Source organism: Cimex lectularius, unplaced genomic scaffold, assembly GCF_000648675.2.
Source record: "Cimex lectularius strain Harlan isolate CLEC.00 unplaced genomic scaffold, Clec_2.1 scaffold57, whole genome shotgun sequence".
Classification (NCBI taxonomy): Eukaryota; Metazoa; Arthropoda; class Insecta; order Hemiptera; family Cimicidae; genus Cimex; species Cimex lectularius.
The window spans coordinates 735,693-760,796 of record NW_019392642.1 but is presented as its reverse complement, the minus strand read 5'-3'; the positions used below and the strand labels follow the sequence as shown (position 1 = coordinate 760,796).

At 35.5% G+C, this 25,104-nt stretch overlaps 1 protein-coding gene across 1 annotated transcript in view; it reads right to left on the bottom strand.

The window, feature by feature from the left end:
• The window catches only part of LOC106661995 (F-box/LRR-repeat protein 7-like), a 67,086-nt gene that overhangs the window by 20,364 nt on the left and 21,618 nt on the right, over positions 1–25,104 (bottom strand). Inside the window, exons 2-4 of the mRNA XM_024229928.1 lie at positions 11,693–11,755; positions 1,778–2,112; positions 1,496–1,716 (exon numbers count right to left, since the gene is read on the bottom strand). Of these exons, the coding sequence (XP_024085696.1) occupies positions 1,496–1,716; positions 1,778–2,109 (553 nt within the window). The 5' untranslated portion in view covers positions 2,110–2,112; positions 11,693–11,755. The remainder of the gene's footprint in view (positions 1–1,495; positions 1,717–1,777; positions 2,113–11,692; positions 11,756–25,104) is intronic.

The window sequence follows — 25,104 nt, the reverse complement described above, 5'->3', positions numbered from 1 at the left end:
AGGCACTCAAGAACAATTTTCATGTTGTCACATGTGAGACATGGGTCGAGCATTGTCGTGTAACAGAGTCGACCTTTTCCGATTGACCAGAGAATAAAATTCGATATTGCCAAATTTCTAGGGCAATACTTCAATTTGAGAGCAATATGTTTTCGGCATTGATTGTTTCGCCACGATTCAAGAAGATGTAGTAAATCAACCCAAATGAAGCACACCAAACAGTCACCATCAACTTTTTTTAATGAGTTGGGAATGTGGTGCTGTTTCTCCTTTGTCGAGCTACTGTTCAGAACGTCTGCTTTTATCATGTAGAATCCACTTTTCATCAAGAAGTTCGTTTGCTGTTTTGGCAAAGAATTGTTGTGTAAACTTCATAACAATGATAATGCATGAAAAACTCAAGTTTCGAACTTTTTCACCTTTCCAGTTGCCTTAAGGTGGTCCGACACATACGATTTGTTAACAGAAAGATTCTCTGCAAGTTCTCGAACATATGTTCTGGGATTTTCTTCGACCAAAGTTCGCAGGACATCATCATCTAGGAAAGAAATCCTCTTCCTTCCACGACCTTCTTCAAGGCAAAAGTCTCCTTCTCCAAATTTTATGAACCATCTCTGAACGGTGTTCGCACTCGCGCTGCCATCGCCCCATTAATGTTTCTGTCTGTTTGAACACCGTATTAAAATTTGTAAGACGAAATTACGCGAAAATCACTCGTTGACAGAGAACAAAGAAAACACGAATCTGTTTGTAAGAAAACATGAAAACCTGCATTATTTTCCGGACAACTCAATATTTAGTAAAAATGGCACTCTCAACACGACAGGCAAGAATAACATATCTGCACGGAAAACAAACGCTTTCAGCTCTGAAGATGATCTTAGTAAAGATCGAAACGTTGGCACGATAAAAAAAAGTGTTTTTCTAAAACCTACGTCACACCAGACCGCATCTCACGATCTCCGAATAATCATTTAGTAGAAATATTTCAATGTTGACAATTTATCTACAGCAAACGATCCTTATTAACTTAATTTGTTATGCTCATGTAGAAAATAAGAATAATTTATGAGAATATATAGTTATTGACATCATTGAAAAAAATCACCATTAAATCTCATTATAAAGTCCCAGATGATGTGAACCAAACTACGAATTCCATTTCGCAAAACCCTTAACAAACCGAATCATGTAATTTAACACGTTTATGTCAATATTTCAATTTTCAAAAATTATTTGTCTTTTATTGTGTGCTGTGAGTTTCGGTAGGCTTCGAGTATTGGACTCCCCGTGCCGTGCTCTCCAGTGAATTTCCGCTGGCACAAAACGTAACGCTAGAATAGGAACCAGGATGTTGGACGATCAGGCAACAAGGCTTAACAATTGTACAAAGATCGCTCCGATAAAATTTATAACCGCATTTTAGTTTACCTTAAATATATTAGCCGAAAGAAGTTATCATTGCAGACAACGACATATTTTTGGTATATGTTACCTGTGATATCGAGATGATGGAGATTGGTCGCTTTGGTGACCAGTTCGAAAAGAGCGGTGTCGGTTATGGCGGAACAGCCGTGGAGCTGGACGTGAGTTAGTTCAGGGCATCTCCTCGCAAGCATGACCAAACCTTTATCTGTCATGTAAGCGCCTTCGCTCAAGGCGACCTTTTTCAAGGATGCCCTCCCTTGAGAACTGCACAGCCTCCTCACAATGCACCTGAATCGACCAAATACAAATTAAAACCGGCTTAGTATAACTAGGTCGTTTGCGAGTGTACCTTATGGCTTTGTCCCCAGAGAGATTCTCTCCGTTGAGCGTGAGGTTGGTCCATAGGGAAGGATCCCAGGCGAGAGTTTCCCACCTCCTGCTCACCCTGGCGCATATGCACAGCTCGGCCGAGTCGAGCCACTGGAAGATGCTGAGGACGGCATCGTCGGGCAGCCGGTCGAAATGAGACCTCTGAGATCTCTTCGCGCTTTTTTCCGGCCAGCACTGCGTCGAGACGAGCGTGTGATAACCCTGGTCGAGGCTCGAACCGTAATAGTCGGGCGAACTCCGCCCCAGTTTCGCCAAGGGACACGCCATGCCTGGCGATCCCCTACCCAGCATCACCTGCAAACAATTAATATTTAACAATAATCCCAGTAAGACAGAAGGTCAAAGCGTAAACAAAAGATATATAACAATTATAGAAGGATAAATAATTAGATTGTTGAGAAAGGAAACCAACAGTCCAAAACGACGATTTTCAGAATTTTTGAGATTTTTAAATTACTAAGACCGCCCCAAGATGGTTACAATATTCCTATACATTTTGGTTAATTTGGTTTATATGGGGGTAAATCATACTTATGTGCATTTTTTATTTTATGATTGGTTGAATTTAAAAAGACAGATAAATCTAGTAGAAAAAATTATGACTATTGGGCTAAATGAAGAAGTTCGTAAAGTTTATAAAATGACTTTCGACTCATAATGCAGATTATATTGATGGGGGAAAATTAAAATAAGGACATGTTTTCAATTTGGCTTTTTTTAAAGTCTTCGAGGTAGTAAACCAGTATTTTTGCTAACACCAGTGAAGATGACGAAATGACGCACTTTGACCAACCCTGCGAGGATACGCAGAAGAAAATAATCGTAAACGACCAAATTTCAGGTTCATCACCCCCGCAGACAACACGGGAAAATCTCCCAATGAAAGGACCACGCGTTTTAAGCCCTTTTGAACAAAGGAATGCAAGACCTTTTTCGTGATAAAAACAAACCACTAAAAAAGTGTCTCGGCTAAGTTCTGCCCTTGCAAAATTAAATTAGGAAATCAACCAAAACCGACGAACGCAGTTCTTGGTATGTATTGAAAAAGGTGGACAGAATCGAGTTCGCCTTTCTTGAAAATTTCAAAATTCTTTTTGATATGAGAAGAGGACACAAATTTATTCGATTCGGAAACCTTAGAGGGTATGACAGTAAAAGAAATCTTAAATCGTAAAAAGTTTGAGGTCAAACATTATCCGATAGTGTATTATTTATTCTCTATCGAATAAAAAGCTGAATCCTATATAAAAAATATACTGTTATGTGCTACAAATACCTAAATTAGGACACATAAAATACCACTGCAAGGGTAATCTTAAATGTTCCATCTGCTTAAGACCTCACGGCGAGAAAAAAGGTTGATAAGAACTGGAAGTGGAAAGTTATTATTCCCCGTGGGGGCCAGAACAGATAAAACAATTAAGTTTTTTAACATTAATTTAACTTTTTTAATGGTGTCTTGAACTGGTTCAAAATTATAATACTAGGAAATAAATTCATTGTCCTTCCACTTTTGACCATCAGTAAAAAAAAGAACTATTCTCTCCCTTAAGTGCATAAAAGTGCTAATAAAAATATATATGGCCGTTTTATTCCAATAAAAACAAATATTCCTAAATGAATAAAAATATATATGGCCGTTTTATTCCAATAAAAACAAATATTCCTAAATGGTTATACATTCAAAGACAAAAAACCTGACCCTTACAATTTACTGTTTATGTCAAACTATATGTATTTTTACGTTATATTAGTTACAACATATTTACTTATTTTAATGCAAACCAAATTTTTGCGAGGTCAGAAATTTTCAAGTTTTAATAAAAAGTATTTAATCGTGATGAAAGGAAATTCAAAAACCACCGGAAAATTATTTAGTCCCATATTAAAATTTAACTAACAATTTATTACATTAATATTTGCTTTTAAAAACACTTGTTATCTCATTTGGCATCACGGAGGGGGCTTAACTCTCCTGTGCGCCAAGAAAATAAGCGATCGGATTTTGTCTTGTGCAACAGAATCCCACTCTTCAACAAGAGCGGTTTGATGCTGCTCAAGCTTGTTGAAAGCCGCGAACGATGTCTAATCCGTCTCTTTAACATGTCCCATAAGTGTCGTATGAGATTCATGTAGGGAGAACGTGCTGGCCAATTCATTGCGACAACCACTACAACCTCCAAGTAATGTGTGACAACTTGAGCTACATGGGGTCGAGCATTACTATGCATTACCACGAAGTTGCCCCAATGCATGGAGCGAATGTGACCACAACTTCCAGAAGAAGCTGACGAAGCATAATTGACTGTGTTTGAAAAGGTGGTGACACACTCATGGCACAAGAAGCAAAGCATTCACCACTTCTTCTCCCGGTCATCTGATTGGCACAAACCAAACTGCCATTTCATTGTCCAAGTCTCCTTCCTTGTCTAGCTTCTCGTCGATCGAGTCTTCAGGTGGCCCTAAACCGCTGTAAACCATCATGGATTATAGAGCGCTGCACAACCAAGACTTAAGCTGTGTAATGGACACTTCGCCACGCTTGAACAAAGAATATGCCCGGGTGAGATCTTCCCGACTTAAGCGGTTTGAAGCTGTTTAAGCTTGTTGAAGGCCGCAAACGATGTCAAATCCGTCTCTTTATCATGTCCCATAAGTGTCGTATGGGATTCATGTCGGGAGCTGGCCAATTCATTGCGACAACCACTACAACCTCCAAGTAATGTGTGACAACTTGAGCTACATGGGGTCGAGCATTACTATGCATTACCACGAAGTTGCCCCAATGCATGGAGCGAATGTGACCACATCTTCCAGAAGAAGCTGACGAAGCATAATTGACTGTCTTTGAAAAGGTGGTGACTCATTCATGGCACAAGAAGCAAAGCGTTCACCACTTCTTCTCCCGGTCATCTGATTGGCACAAACCAAACTGCCATTTCATTGTCCAAGTCTCCTTCCTTGACTACCTTCTCGTCGATCGAGTCTTAAGGTGGCCCTAAACCGCTGTAAACCATCATGGATTATAGAGCGTTGCACAACCAAGACTTAAGTTATGTAATGGACACTTCGCCACGCTTGACCAAAGAATATGCCCGGGCGAGATCTTCCCGTCTTAAATCTATGCTTTTAAGAATAAAGTAATAATACTTTTTTTTAATCAATTTCATATTTCATTTTTATATCACTGAAATTCATATAATGAAATCATATCAGTGAAATGACAAGAGTTTTTCACTTTCACCTTTCAACAAAATGTTGTTATATCTATCCACTCTCCGACCCATTTGGCAGTATGCGTCAACTTTCCTTGCAAGTGGCTCTTAAATAAAAAACATTCCAATTCCACCAAAATCGGGATCTGGGATTATCACGAATGATGTATAACGTTTAAGAGAGTAGCTGATAACCATCATCACTGATTTTGTCACGACACGTGAACTTAGGATGAAAAGGAGATATCATGCTGTGTAAATTAATAATTTAAAAAATCTAAAATTTTAGAGGACAGCCACTGGGTTGAAACCCACTTACATGTTGCATACCAATTGGTGTTAACATTACTGTATATTAATCTTTATGTAAGATATTTTTTGAAATGAAAAAGTTAATGTCACGAACGGGATTCGAACCCACGACCTTCGGCTAGATACGCCGCTGCTCTACCACCTACCTGAGCTATCGTGACCTCGATCCACTCGGACATCAACTCCCCATCTCAACCCCACCTTATGAGTTTTCCCTCCTTTTTGCCATTTTTCATTACCACCACTTACTCACCAATTAATACATTACAATTAATTAAGGTTTTTAGTTGAGATGAAAAATGGCAAAAAGGAGGGAAAACTCATAAGGTGGGGTTGAGATAGAAACTTGATGTCCGAGTGGATCGAGGCCACGATAGCTCAAGTGGTAGAGCGGCGGCGTATCTAGCCGAAGATCGTGGGTTCGAATCCCGCTCGTGCCATTAACTTTTTTTTCATTTCAAGTAAAAACCTTAATTAATTGTAATGAATTAATTGGTAAAGTGGACTTCGAAGTGAATTTAATGAAATAATTAATATGGACAATTAGACCACTAAACATAAACGGATTAATTTTAAACAAAGTTGAATCTTCTCTTTAAATTGTAAGTAAAAACCGTGAAAATGTATGAAAAAATGTATGTATTGCTGGCAATACGAAAGTTGGAATACAATCGCTAGTTCATTGTCTTTCCAGGACAATGTTCCACGTTCTGGGCCTCAAATGGAAGGCACTACAATTAAAAAAGAATTTGCACTATGTGCAGGAATCAATTTAAACAAATAATATCCACATGAAATAATTTTAAAAAGCTGAAAACTTTTCAAGTTTGATAATTTCACTTGTAAAAAAGTGTCAATTAGACCACGAAATATAATGGATTTAATGAGTAAAACGAAGTATAACTTCACTAACAGCTCCCCGTGAGAATCGAATCGTGATTGCACGACATTTGAAAAATGGCAAAGGAGGAAAAATTCGAAAGGTTGTAGGTTGAGATGGAAAGTTGGTGCCCGAGTGGATCGAAGCCATGATAGCTCAAGTGGCAGAGCAGCGGCGTGTTGAGCCGAATGTCATGGGTTCGAATCCCGCTCGTGACACTAACTTTTTCATTCAGCCAATACTTTACATAAAGATTAATTAATTGAAAGAAGTTATTTGGTCAATTAGACCAAGACATATAATGGATTACTGTATATATTTTTCATTATTTGCCAAACTATATTACTTACTTCCAATAAACCTAACTACATTAAAAGAATCAAATTTATTATTTCACCAAAGTAATAATTTAAAAACCAATTAATCCATAGAGCAATTTAGCTCTGAAAATTGAACTGATTTTCTTTATTTTTTATCTAAAGAGTGTTAAAGGATTAGCAAAATTGTTTAACGGTAAACAAGTGATTAATATCGTGTTCAAGTTTTAAGTCAACTAATCATTATACCTAGTTATTATGGAAAAGAAAGCAAACAAATACAAGTGTCCGGCTGTTTTTCTTTTTGGGTGGATAACAAAACCCTTTTAGACCTAGGGAAACCAACTCAGAAGAAAAATCGATAAATTTGATCCACTACAATGATTTATTAAAGAATCATTAATAACCAAAAACAGATGCAAGGTAATTGAATTTCAACATCGCCTAATAATTATAGATATTTTCTTTTTAGGTATTTGTAACATATTTGTTGATAAAGGTAAAGTAAACAGATTATTGTAGGATAAGGAAACTGAAACGATGTATCTTTCTATGTAATGTTTTATTCATTTTCCTATTTGAATTTTTTTTTTTTCAGTTGTTAACAACCATTTCTTATTTCTTAAGAGATGTTGCTTCAAAAATATTTGCCCGATGGATATGAAATTAAAACATAATGCTATCTTTTTAGGACATCAAGTGCTAATGGCGAGCTGAAAGGCCTTGTCCCTATTTGGCCAACCAGTATATCTTATTAAATTATTTGGTGTGTGGGCAGAGCCGTCAATGTTACGTCGTAGAACCAACAACAACCTTTTAAATTATTTATGTATATGAAAAAATTACAGGCTACTACACGTAACGTTTTGTATTGAAGGGTTTAGTTAATATTTTTGGATTATCAAGCAGCTATAAAAAAACTTAAGGGATTTATTAAGTACAATTATAAAAATATATCTTTCTTTGCAAGAGTGTAAATTACATATAAATTTATAACAAAAATAATATTTTGGTGCATCCCTGCCTGCTGTCAAAAAGCAAAGCTTGTACTAGGCAGCAGGAGATTTTGGAGATCATCAGATAAATAAACAGAATATATCTTCAAAAAACGAAAAATAAACAAACATAATACACAATTAAATTCACTAATTTCGTGGTCTGCTTGACCAATTAATACATTACAATTAATTAAGGTTTTTAGTTGAGATGAAAAAAAGCCAATGGCACGAGCGGGATTCGAACCCACGATCTTCGGCTAGATATGCGGCTGCTCTACCGCTTCAGCTATCGTGACCTCGATCTACTCGGACATCAACTTCCCATCTCAACCCCACCTTATGAGTTTTCCCTCCTTTTTGCCATTTGTCGCCGAGAATAGATTACACGACATTTGAAAAAGTGGATCCGAGTGGATCGAGGTCACGATAGCTCAAGTGGTAGAGCAGCGGCGTATCTAGCCGAAGATCGTGGGTTCGAATCCCGCTCGTGCCATTGGCTTTTTTTCGTCTCAACTAAAAACCTTATTTAATTGTAATAATACACAATAACTACAATTTAAAATTTTTGAAATTATAATTTTTTTGCCTTCTTTGTAGTTTTTAAAATTTGCAATAATAATCCTCTCTTTATAAACAAAACGAAATGCCATATTTGCATAACTAAATATTTTTCCAGAGAATTTTCAAAAAATGATTAAAATATAAAAGAAACAAAATTGGGCCTAAGACTTTACCTTCAGGTACTCCAGATCAACGCGTAAAGAAGAAGTATAAACTGTTCCAACCTTTGTGACTAGAGTTCTGTTCAATAAATATGATTCAAGGAGTTTAGGAGGAATATTAGAGATACCAAATACACTCAAGTTTTTTTACATCAACTTATGATCAACAGAGTCGAAAGTCTATTTAATGTCCAAAAACAATCCAATAACGTAATTACCTTTATTAATTTCTTGTGAAATCAAATTAGTAACATCAAACAAAGCCTGCTAAGTACTTCAATTAATCAATTGAAATGTTATTATAATTGTAATTTTATTATAATAGCGACAGTATAAACGGTCTTCTTCTTCCCCAGCATTGCTATCATATCTCAACTTTCAAGTCCCATCTGTCCACACCCGCAATTTGTAATTTAAAATTTGGAATAATAATCCTCTCTTTATAAACAAAACGAAATGCCATATTTGCATAACTAAATATTTTTCCAGAGAATTTTCAAAAAATGGTTAAAATATGAAAGAAACAAAATTGGACCTAAGACTTTACCTTGAGGTACTCCAGATTCAACGCGTAAAGAAGAACTATAAACTGTTTCAACCTTTGTGACTAGAGTTCTGTCATAAAACAGTATTCTACCATCAATTTTCCTTTACCAACTACACTGTCTCGCACAACCACATACAGAATGATGGATATGGTCAAGATGCTAACCAACAATATAGATATTAATAATACATCTAAAGCCAGTTTGAAGAGGAATTTGAGATGAATTTTTACAACAACGGTCAATTAGTAATCTGGTGTATGTATATATGTATTTTTTATACGTGTGTATGTGTATACATGTATATTTTTACCGGCTGTGTTCTTTGATTGTTCTTGTGTACATATACGCATGTAGAATTAACTAATTTTATGTACGTTTGTTTTTATTGACTAGTCAAATCCCAAATATAATTTATGTATTCAAATATTGATATCTAAATTAGACAATATGTTATTATTTTATTATTGTCAATGTTTAATATTTGAACGTATTTGGTGTTTTGTCTTTCTTGTAATTATTGTAAAAATTTGATTTATTGCTCGTAAATAAATAAATACAATTTAGAAAAAAAAAAAACAACTAATAGATATGATAAATGATGGAGTGAGTGTGGTGTTCAATCCTTTTTAAAAAGATAGTTCCTGCTCACAGTAAGTTGTTTTGCAACGATCCGGATTTCGAGCTTCTTAGCTCATCATCAGGTTGACAGGTGTTATTGGAAGTTTTAACCTACGGTCTATGAGCCAAATGAAACAGCAGCCTTTTGGGACCACTTTATTGATAGGTTGCTAGTTAAAAGAATAAAAACATTAACTTTAAACGAATCAACAATAGGACTCAGCCACCCCACCAGAAATGAATCATTAGGTTTCCGTTGTTTGCCATACATTGGTGAATTATCGGAAGAAGTTACTAAATTTTTAAACAAGAAGGTTTTTAGAATAGCTTTTAGAAGTACGGGTTTACTTAAAAACATCCTCTCAAAACCTAAAGACAAGGTAGACAACTTGGCAAAAAGTGGGGTTTACCAACGCAATTGTAATGATTGTGATATTACATATATAGGACAAAGCGGTAGAGAAATAAAAACGAGAATAAAAGTACACTTGCCTAAATCGAGTAAATTGTCGGAATTTAAAGACCATCTAAAAGGAACAAAACATAATTTCAATTCCAATTTAAATACAACAGTGTTACATAGTTTCGACAAAGGGAGAGAACTAGATTGGTTTGAGAAATTTGAAATTAAAAAATGTAAAATTGAACATGGTGATAAATGCATTATTAATATAACAGATTTTGATCTACCTCCCATTTTAAATATGTACATAAATAATATTAAACGCCCAAATAATAAAATTAATTATTTTAATTGTTATTATTTTTATAATAATTTAACAATATTAAGGTATCATTCTAATTTTCTATCTTTTATCTTTAATCACTAATTTATTTCTTACAGTATTTACTGTTATAATATTTATTTGTGTTATAATTTCCGCTTTTCGTTCAAATTGAGCGCCATTAAAAAACCAGCTGATAATTGGAACGTCGCGTTGACGGGGATATCAGCGGGTTCACTTTTGCAATTCATGTCGAGAGACCTGGTTGTACAAGTCCTCCAACCTGATGATGAGCTAAAGGGCTCGAAATCCGTATCGTTGCAAAACAACTTACTGTGAGTAGGAACTATCTTTTTAAAAAAGGATTAAAAACCACTGATGATGACGTTATTTCACCAACTATATTATTCGTTTTGAAATACCAAATAACCAGAAAAGTTAATGCGGTTTTTCAGTTATTATTCTTTCAATACCGTTAATCAATCGTTACAATGGAGGATTAGATGTTTAGATAGCGCAATACGAAGGGGATAGATAGCGTCAGTTCAGAAAGAAAAAGTGTCTTGATCAATGAGTTAAGAGTAAATTACACATTTAGTTTCTCGTGGCTTCAAAACACATAATTGGTGCTTGTATGAATTTTGGCCCGTTACTAGGGTGGCCGAGGCAACTCGTAAAATGTGCACGGTATTCGTGATGAAACAAAAAGTGAGCGAATGGTTCAAAAAGTTTGCTTCTGGGAATGAGGGGATTAAGGACGAATCACGGGGAGACCTGTCTGAACGACGACGAATTGAGGGAAGCGAACTTCAGTCGAGCCAGGAGCTCGCCAGAGTGGTCAAGGGATGAAACCATTCGCTCTAGGGAAGACGTGGAAGCTGAACAAATGGGTTCATTGTAAATTGACCTTGAAATTGCTTTCACGGCACAAAGTGAAGTGGTTTTTTGACCGGATTGTCACATGCGGTGAAAAATGGATCGGGTATAGTAACACCAGGAGGTCGTACCATTGGCGCCAAATTACCCTAAATCACCAATAATATTCACCAACAAAAGGTGATGCTTTTTGTTTGGTGAAGTACGGCAGGCATTGGGCGCTACACATTCCTGCCACTAGGCTAGACAATGGCCGGAGAAATCTACAGGATCTACTATAAGACGGGCATAACTGAGGTAGTAACTAGTTTGGAAAAGATCATAAGTACCAGTGGAGACATTTTCCCCGAATAAAATATTTCTAAACTAATTTAATTGTAAAACTAACTACACCTTTTACACCTGCACGAAATCACCAGATAAACATAGTAATGACGAAACTCTGGCGACATGGAATGTTTCATCCACGGAAAAGTTTCTATTATGCTTTTATTATTGTATTTTTTCGTTTAAAAAAATTATCCATATAAGAACAACCCGACGTAGAATTGTAGACTTGAAAAAAGGTCGTTCTGCTTACAACCTTCATCATCAACTTGAATGAATAACAGGCACGATTAAAATAAAATTAAAATAAATGTAAACTATTTATAAAAGTCTTACCGGGCAGTAAAAGTCATTAGGCCGTTTTTACATCGTCTTTTATCTTGTTTGTCAGCTAAATATCTGGAAAAAAGAAAACGAAAATATTAATTTAAGACATTAATTAGTTTTAATGACAAAAAGTGTAAATAAATTGTATCGTGTCCGGTTTTGTTCGCCCCTCCCCAATTGTGACGTCAGTATCGAGAGTAGGGATGTCACAAAATTTTTGGCCTCAAATATACTTTATATGTTACATATGTGAAAATTTAATCAAATATTTGTGTTAAACCAAGTTAATTGTAAATTGGTATTGCATTCTGTGGCACCAACGTTAATATAGATAAAGTGATGCTGGAGATTCGTCCTCGAAAGAAAACTACCGGTGCAGTACACATTACTAATGCCAAAATAATAGAGCCTAATAGAGATATTCGTCTATCAAGGATCTAAACGAAATAAAATGTAAAAAAAACTACTCGGACTGCAATGATTGAGGTGTCGTAGTTTAGTAAAAACCAGACACCATTTTCAAACAAGTTAGATATCTGTGGAAGCAAAAGGTAATTTTAATTCTGTAATCAAATTTGCGTTCATCACCGAAATTAATATCAGTCTAACTTGCTTAGTTTTCTTTGATGGAATGCCGTCAACACTTTTCTTCGTTGAATTAGTTGACTTTTACAATACTTTTTCTCTCTCAAAGTATTTCTAGAGCTTTTCCCAAAACTTAATTTAAACACACCATCCAGCCTGCCCTGGTAGGAGTCTCCCAAGGCCGTGCCTTGGGTCCTATTCTTTATTTAATATACTGCAGACATCCCTATCATCCCAATATTGTTTCCTTTATGGACTGTTAGGCGGACATTCAAACCTATGTTTTAATAGACTGAAGACATATGTACAACGCACTTCTAAAACTGACATGGACTTACGGGGGAATGTGCGGCTCAGCCAAACTACCTAATCTAATAGAACCCAATACTTCCAGTTCGAACAACGTCGCACAAAGGCTTATTTTTATGTATCCACTTTCACCATGTCAGCAGCGTCCCTTACGTTTTCCACGAAATTGTTGAAATTGTGTGTTTTCAGTTGTAGAATTTTTCGGCTCACTATTAACTCGAAAAGACACGAATCCTCATCTAATTGCTATCAATTTCAATACACGACTCAATTGTTATAACGTTTTGTACGGTAAAAAACATAAAAAGCGCAGAAACACGATGCCGTGCGGGTGCCATTGTCAATCTAGTCCAGCAAATCCTAGCCCTCCGAACAAATAGAAGAAAGTGTTTTCTTATTTCTTAAATTTAATTGGAAATCAACTCACATAACCGGATCTTCTCCAGTTGCCCAGTGAAAGTTGGAAGCTTGGGAAGGAGCTCCCCGAGTGGGAGCCAGAATCGGAGTAAAACGCCCACGACAATCCCGGAAGTACGATGCTTTCTTTCATTTCTCCATCTTCCAGCAAAGTTGCCCCTCTTCCCTCGAACAGATACCTCGATCGAATTTCATTCTATCATTTTTTTTCATTTCGGACGCGTGCAGAGAAAACAATTTTCTAATCGAATTATTATAGAAATAAATTCAATACATTCGTCTTATTTCAAAAGGTGGACATTTAAGGCATCTATGAATAATCACGGCACGTATTAAAAAAAAAAGGAAAATTGAGACTAGTGAGGATTGTACACAGACCCTCGTAAAAAAATAACCATTTAACTGTATTGTAACAATCAGGTAATTAATTATAACTTCCGCCCAAAGCGAATTGCTTTAAATCGTATTATAAGCCGTGTTAGTGAAAGCAATCGATTAAAGTCTGGAGAGAGCGGTTAGCGCCTAGTGCGTTGTCGGATTAGAAGTAAAAGGATTAAAACTTTCTGATAGCTCGTTTTTTCCGGTTATATATAATATGGAGGGGTGTATTTTAGGTTTGCAACAACTTTCCCACTCGTGTTTTAGGTCGAACATTTGTCGATTTAATATGATTGTAACGTTTCCTGCTTATTTTCTTGACAGGGGGTTTGTCCCAACACACCAGACGTATTGTTATTTCAGTACTTTCTGATTATCTTAGAACTTGTTCATAATCAACTTCGAACAATTTTCGCTGGTATAGTCTGTTAGACGGGTTTTGGCATTGTACAGTCTTTGCGTGTATTTTTTTTTTTTTAACTCGGTAATGCAACTGCAGAGGTTACATCAACCACTGGAGTTCAGGTGGTGTTGCTCTAAAAAAAATACTCTTTGGAATGTACTTTGAATTCCAATTCAGAGCCCCTGAGAGTCAACGCGACCACCGACAGCCCCTCACCATCATTCGAGGTTGGTTCTGGGATAGCCATTAGATCCAGATCATGAAAATATACCAACCTTTGATAACGCTATAAATACAATAATGACCAATTAAAACAAATAATGAGATCAAAGACAAAAACGGGACAGTTGTATATATTTGTTTATTAACATAATAACCAGGTATAAATATTAATAGTTGACTTAAAACATAAACTTGTTGGTGACCTTGAAAATCAGTTCAATCTCCTTTCTAGAGTCAACTTGTCGAGTGAGGTAACTGGGTTTTTGTTATGAAACAGTAAATTTGATTAAAAAATTATTTTTTTCTTAAAAGTATGGTTTTAAATCGAGAAGATCTCGCCCGGGCACCCTAGTCCAAACCACGATGGTCGACAGCGGTTTAGGGCCACCGGACGCCTCGATCAATGAGAAGGTAGTGGTCCTCGACGTATGACAGCTAGAGAGGATCGTTTTATTGATTTTACGTACTACTCATTTAACAAACTCCAAACGGTCTATACTGTAAGGGTAAACGACAGTAGTCGTCAAAGGCTTCGTGAGAATAGCCTAGCCTCAAGACCGTCCCGCATCAGTTTCTCTACCACTGGAGAGGCTACTATTCGCAAATCACCATCTTGCTTGGGCACGTGAACAATTAGGGACTGTTCTCTTCCCAGATGAGTGCCGGTTTGCTTTGTGCCAATCAGATGACCGATACCGTGCGAGGAGAAGACTTGGAGAAAGTTTTGCTTCATGTTCCATTAAGCAAAAAAATTATTATTACTTTATTCTTAAAAGCATGGATCGGGAAGATCTCGCCCGGGCATATTCTTTGTTCAAACGTGGCGAAGTGTCGATTACACAGCTTAAGTCTTGGGTGTGCAGCGCTCTATAATCCATGATGGTTTACAGCGGTTTAGGGCCACCTTAAGACTCGATCGACGAGAAGGTAGTCAAGGAAGGAGACTTGGACAATGGAATGACAGTTTGGTTTGTGCCAATCATATGACCGGGAGAAGAAGTGGTGAACGCTTTGCTTCTTGTGCCATGAATGAGTCACCACCTTTTCAAAGACAGTCAATTATGCTTCTTCAGCTTCTTCTGGAAGCTGTGGTCACATTCGCTCCATGTATTGGGGACAACTTCGGGTTAATGCATAATAATGCTTGACCCCATGTAGCTCGAGTTGTCACACATTATTTGGAGGTTGTAGTGGTTGTCGCAATGAATTGGCCAGAACGTTGTCCCGACATGAATCTGACACTTATGGGACATGATAAAGACACGGATTAGACATCGTTTGCGGCCTTCAACAAGCTTGAACAGCTTCAAACCTTCAAACTTCAAAAGTCGGTAAGATCTCGCCCGGGCATATTCTTTGTTCAAGCGTGGCGAAGTGTCGATTACACAGCTTAAGTCTTGGGTGTGCAGCGCTCTATAATCCATGATGGTTTACAGAGGTTTAGGGTCACCTGAAGACTCGATCGACGAGAAGGTAGTCAAGGAAGGAGACTTGAACAATGGAATGCCAGTTTGGTTTGTGCCAGTCAGATGACCGGAAGAAGAAGTGGTGAACGCTTCGCTTCTTGTGCAATGAGTGAGTCACCACCTTTTCAAAGACAGTCAATTATGCTTCGTCAGCTTCTTCTGGAAGATGTGGTCACATTCGCTCCATGTATTGGGGACAACTTCGTGTTAATGCATAGTAATGCTCGACCCCATGTAGCTCGAGTTTTCACACATTACTACATTGTAGTGGTGGTCGCAATGAATTGGCCAGCACGTTGTCCCGACATGAATCCCATACGACACTTATGGGCAATGATAAAGAGACGGATTAGACATCGTTCGCGGCCTTCAACAAGCTTGAACAGCATCAAACCGCTCTTGTTGAAGAGTGGGATTCTGTTGCACAAGACAAAATCCGATCGCTGAATTACTTGACGCAAAGTAGCGTTAAGCCCCTCCGTGATGCCAAAGGAGATTACAAGTATTATTAAGAGCAAAGAGCTCCATGTAATAAATAGTTTAATTTTAATCTGAGACTAAATGATTTTCCCGTGGTTTTTGAATTTCCTTTCATCATGATTAAATACTTTCTACTAAAACTTAAGAAATTCTGACCTCGTGTTTATATGGTTATGGTTCATATTACAATAAATATGTAATAATTAATATATTGATAAAAATATATATAGTTTGAAATAAAAAACGAAATAGGTGTGTGCGGTTTTTTTTTCCTTCGAATATATTACGGCTAAATCAACCTACTACTTATCTATCAGTTAGGATTAGTAGAGGAAAAGGATAAGAAAGCAATAGTGAGCTGACTCAATTCCTATGTAATCTTCTTTACTTATTCCTTTGAATAATTTATAAGAAGGAATCTTTTCGGTACAGAGATAGAAACGAACAAATCGGACACGCGATGCTGAAGAGAAATGAGGCATTTGATGTATACACGAACAAACACTACAGTTGTGTATGTGCACTTCATTTTAACAGTCTTCCTCAAAATCCCTTGTAACCAATATCTTAATTGAACGAGATTAAGCAGTAATACATTATTCATTAAATGCTTAGCATCCAACTAAATCGTTTCTTGATTATCTTACATTGTTTTTCTATCTTATAGACCAAACCTTACCTAATCTCGTATACAACATATTTGTTTACTTTTTAAAAAATTAATTCAAATAATACGATCAACGAAATTTGCATCAATTCAAAAATATACACACAGTTGTAATAATAAATTGTGTACAATTATCTAGTAACAACAGTTAATTAATTATAATTCGTAAATAAGTCATTTTATTTATGTTAAGTATGCATTTATGATTTTCGGAGAGACCAACTTATTCATTTTTTAGTTAATATTTTCATATGTTAAATTGAATCAGTTGAAATAATCATCGGTGTGTTTTACTATAAGCGAAAACATTAACAATATATGTCTCACATAATAACAAGTGTGAAAAAATATAGAAGAAATTTTGGAGAAAAAAAATTGATATAACTAGATGTTACAAGTAGACGCACAATGAACTAAATGTTATACGAATTCAGAAACATATAAAATGAACTTCTAAACAGTTAATTAAAACCGTAAAATCGTCGTACAAGTGGACGACCAGGTTGGTGGGTCATGAATTTGGTCCAAATTTTTTGGTGATTCTAGACTCCAGAGTATCGGAGACCTATCCGCCACTTCTGGAGAATAGGGCCTAAATTTTTTGTAACTGGACATTTTCCGTTTTCTAATATTTTTGTATTTAGGTGTTCCATTTGTTCAAATCAACTATATATATACACCATTTTACAGCATATTTTATGAATATTGCAATAAAAATATAGTAAATGCTATCAAAGTTTATCAATAACCAAAAAATTCTAAAAACCAAATATTTTTCAAGTAAACTAGGTCATAATTTTTTTTTCCATTAAAGTAATATGAAATTTTGTTTTATCCCCTCTAAAGGCCTCCAAACATAATTTGTATTTGTATTTAAATTTATCGATTTTTTGACCCTGATTTTTTTTTTCGATTTTGGAGAAGTTGCATCGGAATATCTGATTCAAACCGATATTCTTCAAAAATGCCTAAAAGGATTTTAACGTTAAACAGACTATTTAAAAGAAGAAGAATGTAGCCATAAAAATATATAAAATATTATAAGAAAAAACACAAAATTATTTGTCAGAAATTAACCACTTCTTCAAATTAAAGAAGTCCGATTTTAATGTTTGGTACAGTTATAAAATGCAATTGACAATCGCTTTAAAATGATTTATCAAGTAGCTTTTAATAAAAATTATGTTAGAACTTGCACTAGGAATGTCAGTCAGAGGTTATCGTGTCGTCGATATATATGATCAGTCAAAAAATTAATTTATACCCATTTCTGCAAAGTCGGTATCTCAGGGTTTAATAAGGCTAGAATCATAACAATGAGGTCAAATCCAAGTTTTGAGAAGAAATCTAACTATTTTGCGTGTAGAATGTTTGTTAAAATTAGGGAAAAAGTATTATTTTGTTGATTTACCTTTTTAAATCAATTTGGATATTCTGCATCGTAGAACATTTTTTTTTGTTAACCAACAATGAAATTAATACACCAAAAATAATATCTTTTAATCTCTAAATAACGATTTATGATCATTTAATTGCGACTATTTTAAGTAGACTTTTTTTAAAAGCGTTTCAATCCGATATTTCCATAAGGACTTCTCATAAATCAGAAAAAAATTTGGTAGTCAAAGAATAGATTAAGTTAAATTAAATCAAAATTTTATATTTAGGTCTTTAGAAGGTAAAAACGAAATTTCATATTAGTTTAACGGGAAAAAAATTTTGATATATAATTATGATATATATATTTATAGTTTGTAATATATTTATATTGCAATCTACATAAAATATGCTAAAAAATTATATATTCGCATAGTTGATTTGAACAAGTAGGACGGTGTAATAAAAACGTTAAAAACGGAAAATTTCAACTTTCAAAAAAATTTTTGGCGAAACTAGGATATATTCACAAGAAGTGGCGGATACGTATCCGATATTTTGGAGTGTAGTAACACGAAAAAAGTGTCGTCCAAAACCGTGGCCCACCAACTTGGTCGTCCCCTTGTAAGACGATTTTACGGTTTTATTTAACTGTTTAAAAGTTCATTTCAATTCTGAATTTGTGTAACATTTAGTTCATTGTGCGGCTATTTGCAACATCTAGTTATATCAATTTTTTGCTCCAAAATTTCTTCTATAAACGCAGGTCAACAAAAGTCATTTCAATGTATAACAAAACTCAGTACAGCCTCTTGTGTTCTTCTTCTTTTTAGGAAAACCATACTGATTTTTGTCCACCAAATTATTTGACTTCAAATGGTCCAACAATTATGGTTTTAGAATTTTTTTCAAAGATTTTAGCAAAAACCAGGTTATTGGTCTATAATTTGACGTAATCATATTATCCTTTTACAAAATGGAAGTACCCTGTTTTCAAACATTTTCTGGTAATACAAATTTGTCAATACTCTCGTTTAAAAGTTAACACAAAGGATTTACTATATAAACAATTTTGTTGTTTAAATTGTATTAGCTTTAGGCCCATAAACGTCAGGTGGGCAGGTAAAGCAAGTTTTAAGTAGAATACATCACCCTCACATCATTTTTATTTATTTTTTAATATTTATTATCATGTAGCGTTTTTTATTTATCAACTCCACGTAGTTTTTTGCGGTTTCTTTGATTCATCAATGCGACTTTCGTTAAAATCAATTTTAGCATTTTTAGTGCTCTACGATATTGCGACCTATGTTTGGACCTCAACTCACCAATATCAGGATTTTTTTAAACAATTATATATTATAATGAGCATAGTTCCCACGATCATCCCACCGAACGACAACCGTTAAGGCCGCAAGCGAATTCCCCGGCCTTTTTTCAGGTGAAAACAACTCTGAGAAAACGATTAAGTGCATATTAATACCGTTTTGATGAATATCGGTCGTAAAAACATATATTGTATATTTTAAAAAAAGTTATATTATAATTGTTCACTGATTATTTACTATTAACAATTCAATGATCCGTTTGTTAGTCACCTTAATTGAGACAACGGAAATGAAAGTGTTAAAATAAATTCTATAAAGCAATTCTAGTTTTGACACATAAAATATATTTTTGTGACGGTCTGTTTTCTATCCTTGACTACATCTCAATCAATCATCTTTTTGTCCGGACGACATCAGGAATAGTTACAACATAAGGCTTCGGCCTCTATCGGAAAAAATATAATATAAAGTAATTTGTCATCCAGTAGAGCTTAACCAAATTCTTAACTTAAGTTATTAATTTTTCAGTCGTATATTTCTGAACGCAACCAATGTGTACGTATTGGAAGTAGTCTGATCGAGTACGAGTACAAAAAAGACAATGGGGTTCCTCAAGGCTCCGCGTTAGGTCCTCTTCTCTTTTTAGTGTAAGTTAACGACATTTTGTGCGCTGAAAATCTAAAAGGAAGCATCTACTTATATAGATGATATTTCTACTCGTTCTAGGACAAATCTTGTAAGGATGTAGAAAGAAATGCAATCTGACATGAGGCTTCGTAGCAAATGGTTTTCTTGCAATCGACTCTCGGTTAGTAACTTAGTAATTAATCGAAGTTCATGTGCTTTAATCTCCGGAATTAGATTCCACTGGCTTAAATGTTAACTGCAAGTCTCCAATGCACTGATAAACTACTATGTGATGGATGTTTTTAGGTGGATCAAGTCCATGAAATTATATATCTAGGCTTCAATATAGACGACCGTTGAAAGTGAAATATATTTATATTCAACTTAAAAAATATAACACTTCCCTTCTACTAAAAATATATTAGGCCCTCATATAATCACAAATTCAATTGTTTTGGTATGTTGCTGCGTATGAAAATGATAATCAATACGTCATACAGAAAAAAATTATTCGTGCAATGTTTTTTTAAATACAAATTGGAACACTCCCTGCTACTCTTAGTCAAGTACCAAATTTTACCTGTACCAAAGCTTTACCGATTCCCGAACCTTGAGGGAGTTTTTAATAGATGTGGAAAAGTATCGACAAATATAAAGAAATTAAATATAATGTGAGATGTCCTATAAATAGAATGTTTCCCCAATCAAAATTAACATTTATATTTATCCATATGTAGCCATAATTGACCGTATTAATTATTTAAATTAATTATACTTTTTATTTAAGATGGAAAGTTGGTGTCCGAGTGGATCGAAGTCACGATAGCTCAAGTGGTAGCGCAGCGGCGTATTTAACCGAAGACCGTGGGTTCGAATCCTGCTTGTGACACTAACTTTTTCATTTCAGCCAATACCTTACATAAAGATTAATTAATCGAAAGAAATTATTTGGTCAATCGGACCACGAAATACAATGGATTTTTATTTAAGGTTGAGATGAAAAAGAGAGATGTCACGATTGGAACCAAGTGGTTAGAGCAGCTACAAATTCAGCAGAAGGTATTTCGCGTACTGCTCATGACACTTGCTTTTTCATGTATACTACGACCTTAGATAAAAAGTATAATTAATTTAAATAAATAACATTTATGTTTACTTGTTTTCGGTATGTGAGGTAAATCCCAAAACATTTTCTAAAAATTGGCACTGGAGTAGACGGCTAAGAACAGTAACAAAAATTAGTACCAACTGTTTATTTTAGATTTAGGGTTAAATACTAGTTATCATAAGAAATATCCGCCGAAGGGAATTTTAATTTAAAAGCGGCATATCTTAAAAATTTAGTTTGGACTCTTTCAAGTTTGGTACAAAGATAATTTCGATAGGGTGACCAGATAGGACTAGCAAACTAAACGACTACGAATTATGAAACAAAATTAATTTTTTATTGTAAATATCTTTTTAAAGTGTTGAATATTACAAATCATAAATCCTAACAATTGTATTATTACTATTTTTTCTCTCACATTTGGTAATGTGATGTTCCCCATTCACTGGTTTTCTCCTCAATCCGTTTGTTTCTGCATTGCTGATAGCACTTAAACTTGATTTACTTCTTGGGTGCCTCTATAGGCACAAACTTAAGTTATATAAATGTATATATATTTTTCTTTTGTACTAGGAAATTTGTCCCAGTTGTATATCTTTTTTTATCTGTATTAGCCTAAGAAAAGGTGGTGAAAATGTCTTCCATCCGTTGCGTGTAGAGGACGATTGAAAAAAATACATAAACGTTTCCTAATTTTCCTCCTGAGGAATAACCGCTGGACCCCTAGGCCATTGTTAAACAAATGGAAATCCATAGTATATTGTAAGTCAGATGGCAAGTTGACAGCGGATTACGCAATGAACACGCCAGTTGTCTTCAACACGGCCTTGTTAGTTCAACATCCAACAGGCACGGGAACGATTTAAACCAGTCACATCCACATCGGAAGTTCATTGTTATTTTTGTAATATCCCGATAATATGAAAAAATCATTTGGTACTGTTGAGAATTGTGTCGAGCAAATAGAAAACCTCTTTGAGAAATGCCGCCGGAATAATTTCAACGTGAAGCATCTTCGGGATAATGCTTTAATCAGTGAGACACGAAACGAGTCAAAATTGAGGTTAAGAGAATTATGTAGATCCAGACTCTTTGGCTGAACCGCCTAAATACAATTCAAAACCTACAATTCAAAGAGAATTAATATAGAATGCGGTTAAAATCAGTATGGTTACCTAACTGCACTATAATATTTCACTTTTTCCTAAAACTGGTAAGCTAAGCTCAAAGCTGCTATTTCTTAAGAGTTTTTTACTATTTTCATCCTCGAGTTCATTAAACTGAACTTGCCCCGAATCGCCCGATAATTACTGTTTACTTTGTACGTCCGAGCTTCTACAACTATCAGGTCCTCAGTATTTGCAATCAAGGGACTCCATAACATCCCTAAATGGTGTCTTTGTTTACAAGCTTTCAAGACACGACTATAATCCGAACTACTACAAACTACCCAGTAAACTTAGCGTTAGCAGCAAAAGTCTTCAAAAAACATCAACGTTTTATGAAAGACGTCAGATATAACGGTAACCTTGACATAGCGAAACGTTATGCAAAATCTCTCTTTTCTTTGAAGATGTTATACGTAATAGGTATCTCGTAGTTCAATTGATCAGCCCATTTTTAGATTTATTTTTCTCTGAAACCGTACTGATTGTTCACACTGGTATGCGGTTAAAAAAGTTATCAAAGAGCTTTATTCCCTAGCCGTGGCAGATTGCTAGCAACTTAAGTGCAGAATGTCACTAAGGCTCATTTTCTTCCCCCACTGGGTTTAAGGTTAAGGCGTTGACACGGCGTTCATCACTGCAAGTAAATCCAGCGGCCCTGCATTCGAACCCAACATGTTTTTTTTGCAAACACACTGGCACTCCGAGGGTTGTTCATAAACCTCGTAGTTGAAATACCTTCCATAAAAAAGTCCCCTACTTGGAAGTAAACCGATGTAATTTTCTTTCCTACCTATCAAGAGTATATCGTGTTATAGTATGGAGATTCAGGAAAGGGAAAGCAACATCTGAAACTATACAGTCAATTTTGGAAATAAAACTTGATTAGTCGAACCTGTCCTCCATTTCTAAAACCTGTGGCAAGCTTTGGAAGGATTCCAAATTTCCATTTGTGCCTCCTTTCTCCCACAATTCCAATTTTAAGGGAAATGGTTCCTTTCTCCGGACTTTTTCTATGTAATATTCACATCTTCTCGTGTTGAAATGTGTGGTATTTACTGACTGTTAATTTATGATTAGTTAGAGAACGTGAGATGCGATCTGGTGTGATGTAGGTTTAGAAAAACATTTTGTTTATCGTGCCAAGGTTTCGATCTTTATTGAGATCATCTTCAGGGCCTGAGATTTATAAACATTGTTTAAATTATACAAATACATGTAATGTATATATACAATGATATAAATTTATACAATTATAGAAATTTTATGTTTAATCAAAGTATTTGTTATTTGGAGATCGTGAGTTGCGGTCTGGTGTGACGTAGGTTTTAGAAAAACATTTTCTTTATCGTGCCAACGTTTCGATCTTTATTAAAATCATCTTCAGAGCTCAAAGTGTTTTTTGTGTAGATGAGTCATTCTTGTGCGTCGTGTTGAGAGTGCCAGTGAGATCTTAATGTTTTTGTTTAATGTGTTGTTTATTAATATTTCCCAGGCGCTGAAGATGATCTCAATAAAGATCGAAACGTTTGTTCGATAAAGAAAATGTTTTTCTAAACCTACATCTCTAAATAATCATTCACCACTTCCTTGAACCTTGATCATTCTTTTGAAGCAATTTATTTTCAATAATTTATCTATTCATTTTTAACGCGCAGCCAGTAAAGTGATATATTAAAGCCATTGAAAACTCTGGCCTAGATATAGTCTAGATAAAATAAAACATAGGTACAACTTATTTAATATAAAAAATTGAACATTTTGTTGGTATTTTTTGAGATGTTCACGTCCAAATCGTAGGATTGAGTGAGAAGGCCATGAAATTGGAACACCTTCTGATATACTTTAGTATCATTTTTATCCATTGTCAGGATGGACGGTCGGTTTTAAACATAATCAAAGTACTTCAGACTGTTCCTGTGACGGGACAATCCATACATTCCTTAATCGTCTTCTAAGTAACGATTAGGACAGGATTATATATTAGGCGAAACGCCACAGCAACAGAAACATTCAATTAACCTGTCCAATCATCCGATCGTGTACTTCGGAGACTCGGCTTTTTCCGGCTTGGGCAAGATATTTCGAGATAACGCAGAGAAAAATGAGAATTATAATTTACAGACAGAAAGCGACTCAGGAGAAAGTTGTTGCGATTGTCGACAAGAAACGGGGTGTTAAAAAAAAAAGATTGTGAAATGACGACCGGGGTCACGGGAGCGACTCGGCGGCGCACTGTGCAAAAGAAAAAGGACTGTGGTTCTCCTTACAAGAACAGGTCTGCATCCGACACCACTAATTACTCGGAGACGATCGCAGAAATCTCAGCCACAACCGCCCAGCTATCCGTAAATCGAACAAAGGAGTAAAAATAAATATAACTTCCTTCAATTAATTAATCGAACTCACGACCTTCGGCTGCTCTAACCACTTGAGCTACCGCGACTTCAATCGCCCATGCCATAAACTTCCCATTTCGACTCCCCGTTTATTCCAGCTAAGAAGAAACTAAGTGGTAGAGAACATAAAGATTAATTAATTGAAAGAAGTTATTTAGTCAATCAGACCACGAAATATAATGGATTTTATTTTATTTCAAAATCCATGTCTATGTACATCCCATATCCCTCGCACTGAGCATAATAAAAAGTCAGCGTCAAGAATCATTTGTAGTATATACGGACTCGCTCAGTGCGGTCCAGAAGCTCAGGAGAAGAAGCTCCGTGGACCCATTAGTAAACAAAATAAAACAACAATTAAAAGGGATCGACACAGTTGGGAAGAAGGTCGTGTTGGTGTGGGTTCCCGGCCACATAGGGATAGCCGGGAACGAAGCAGCAGACAGGGCGGCCAAAGAAGCAGCCAGAGGACCCCACGACGCTTCCCAA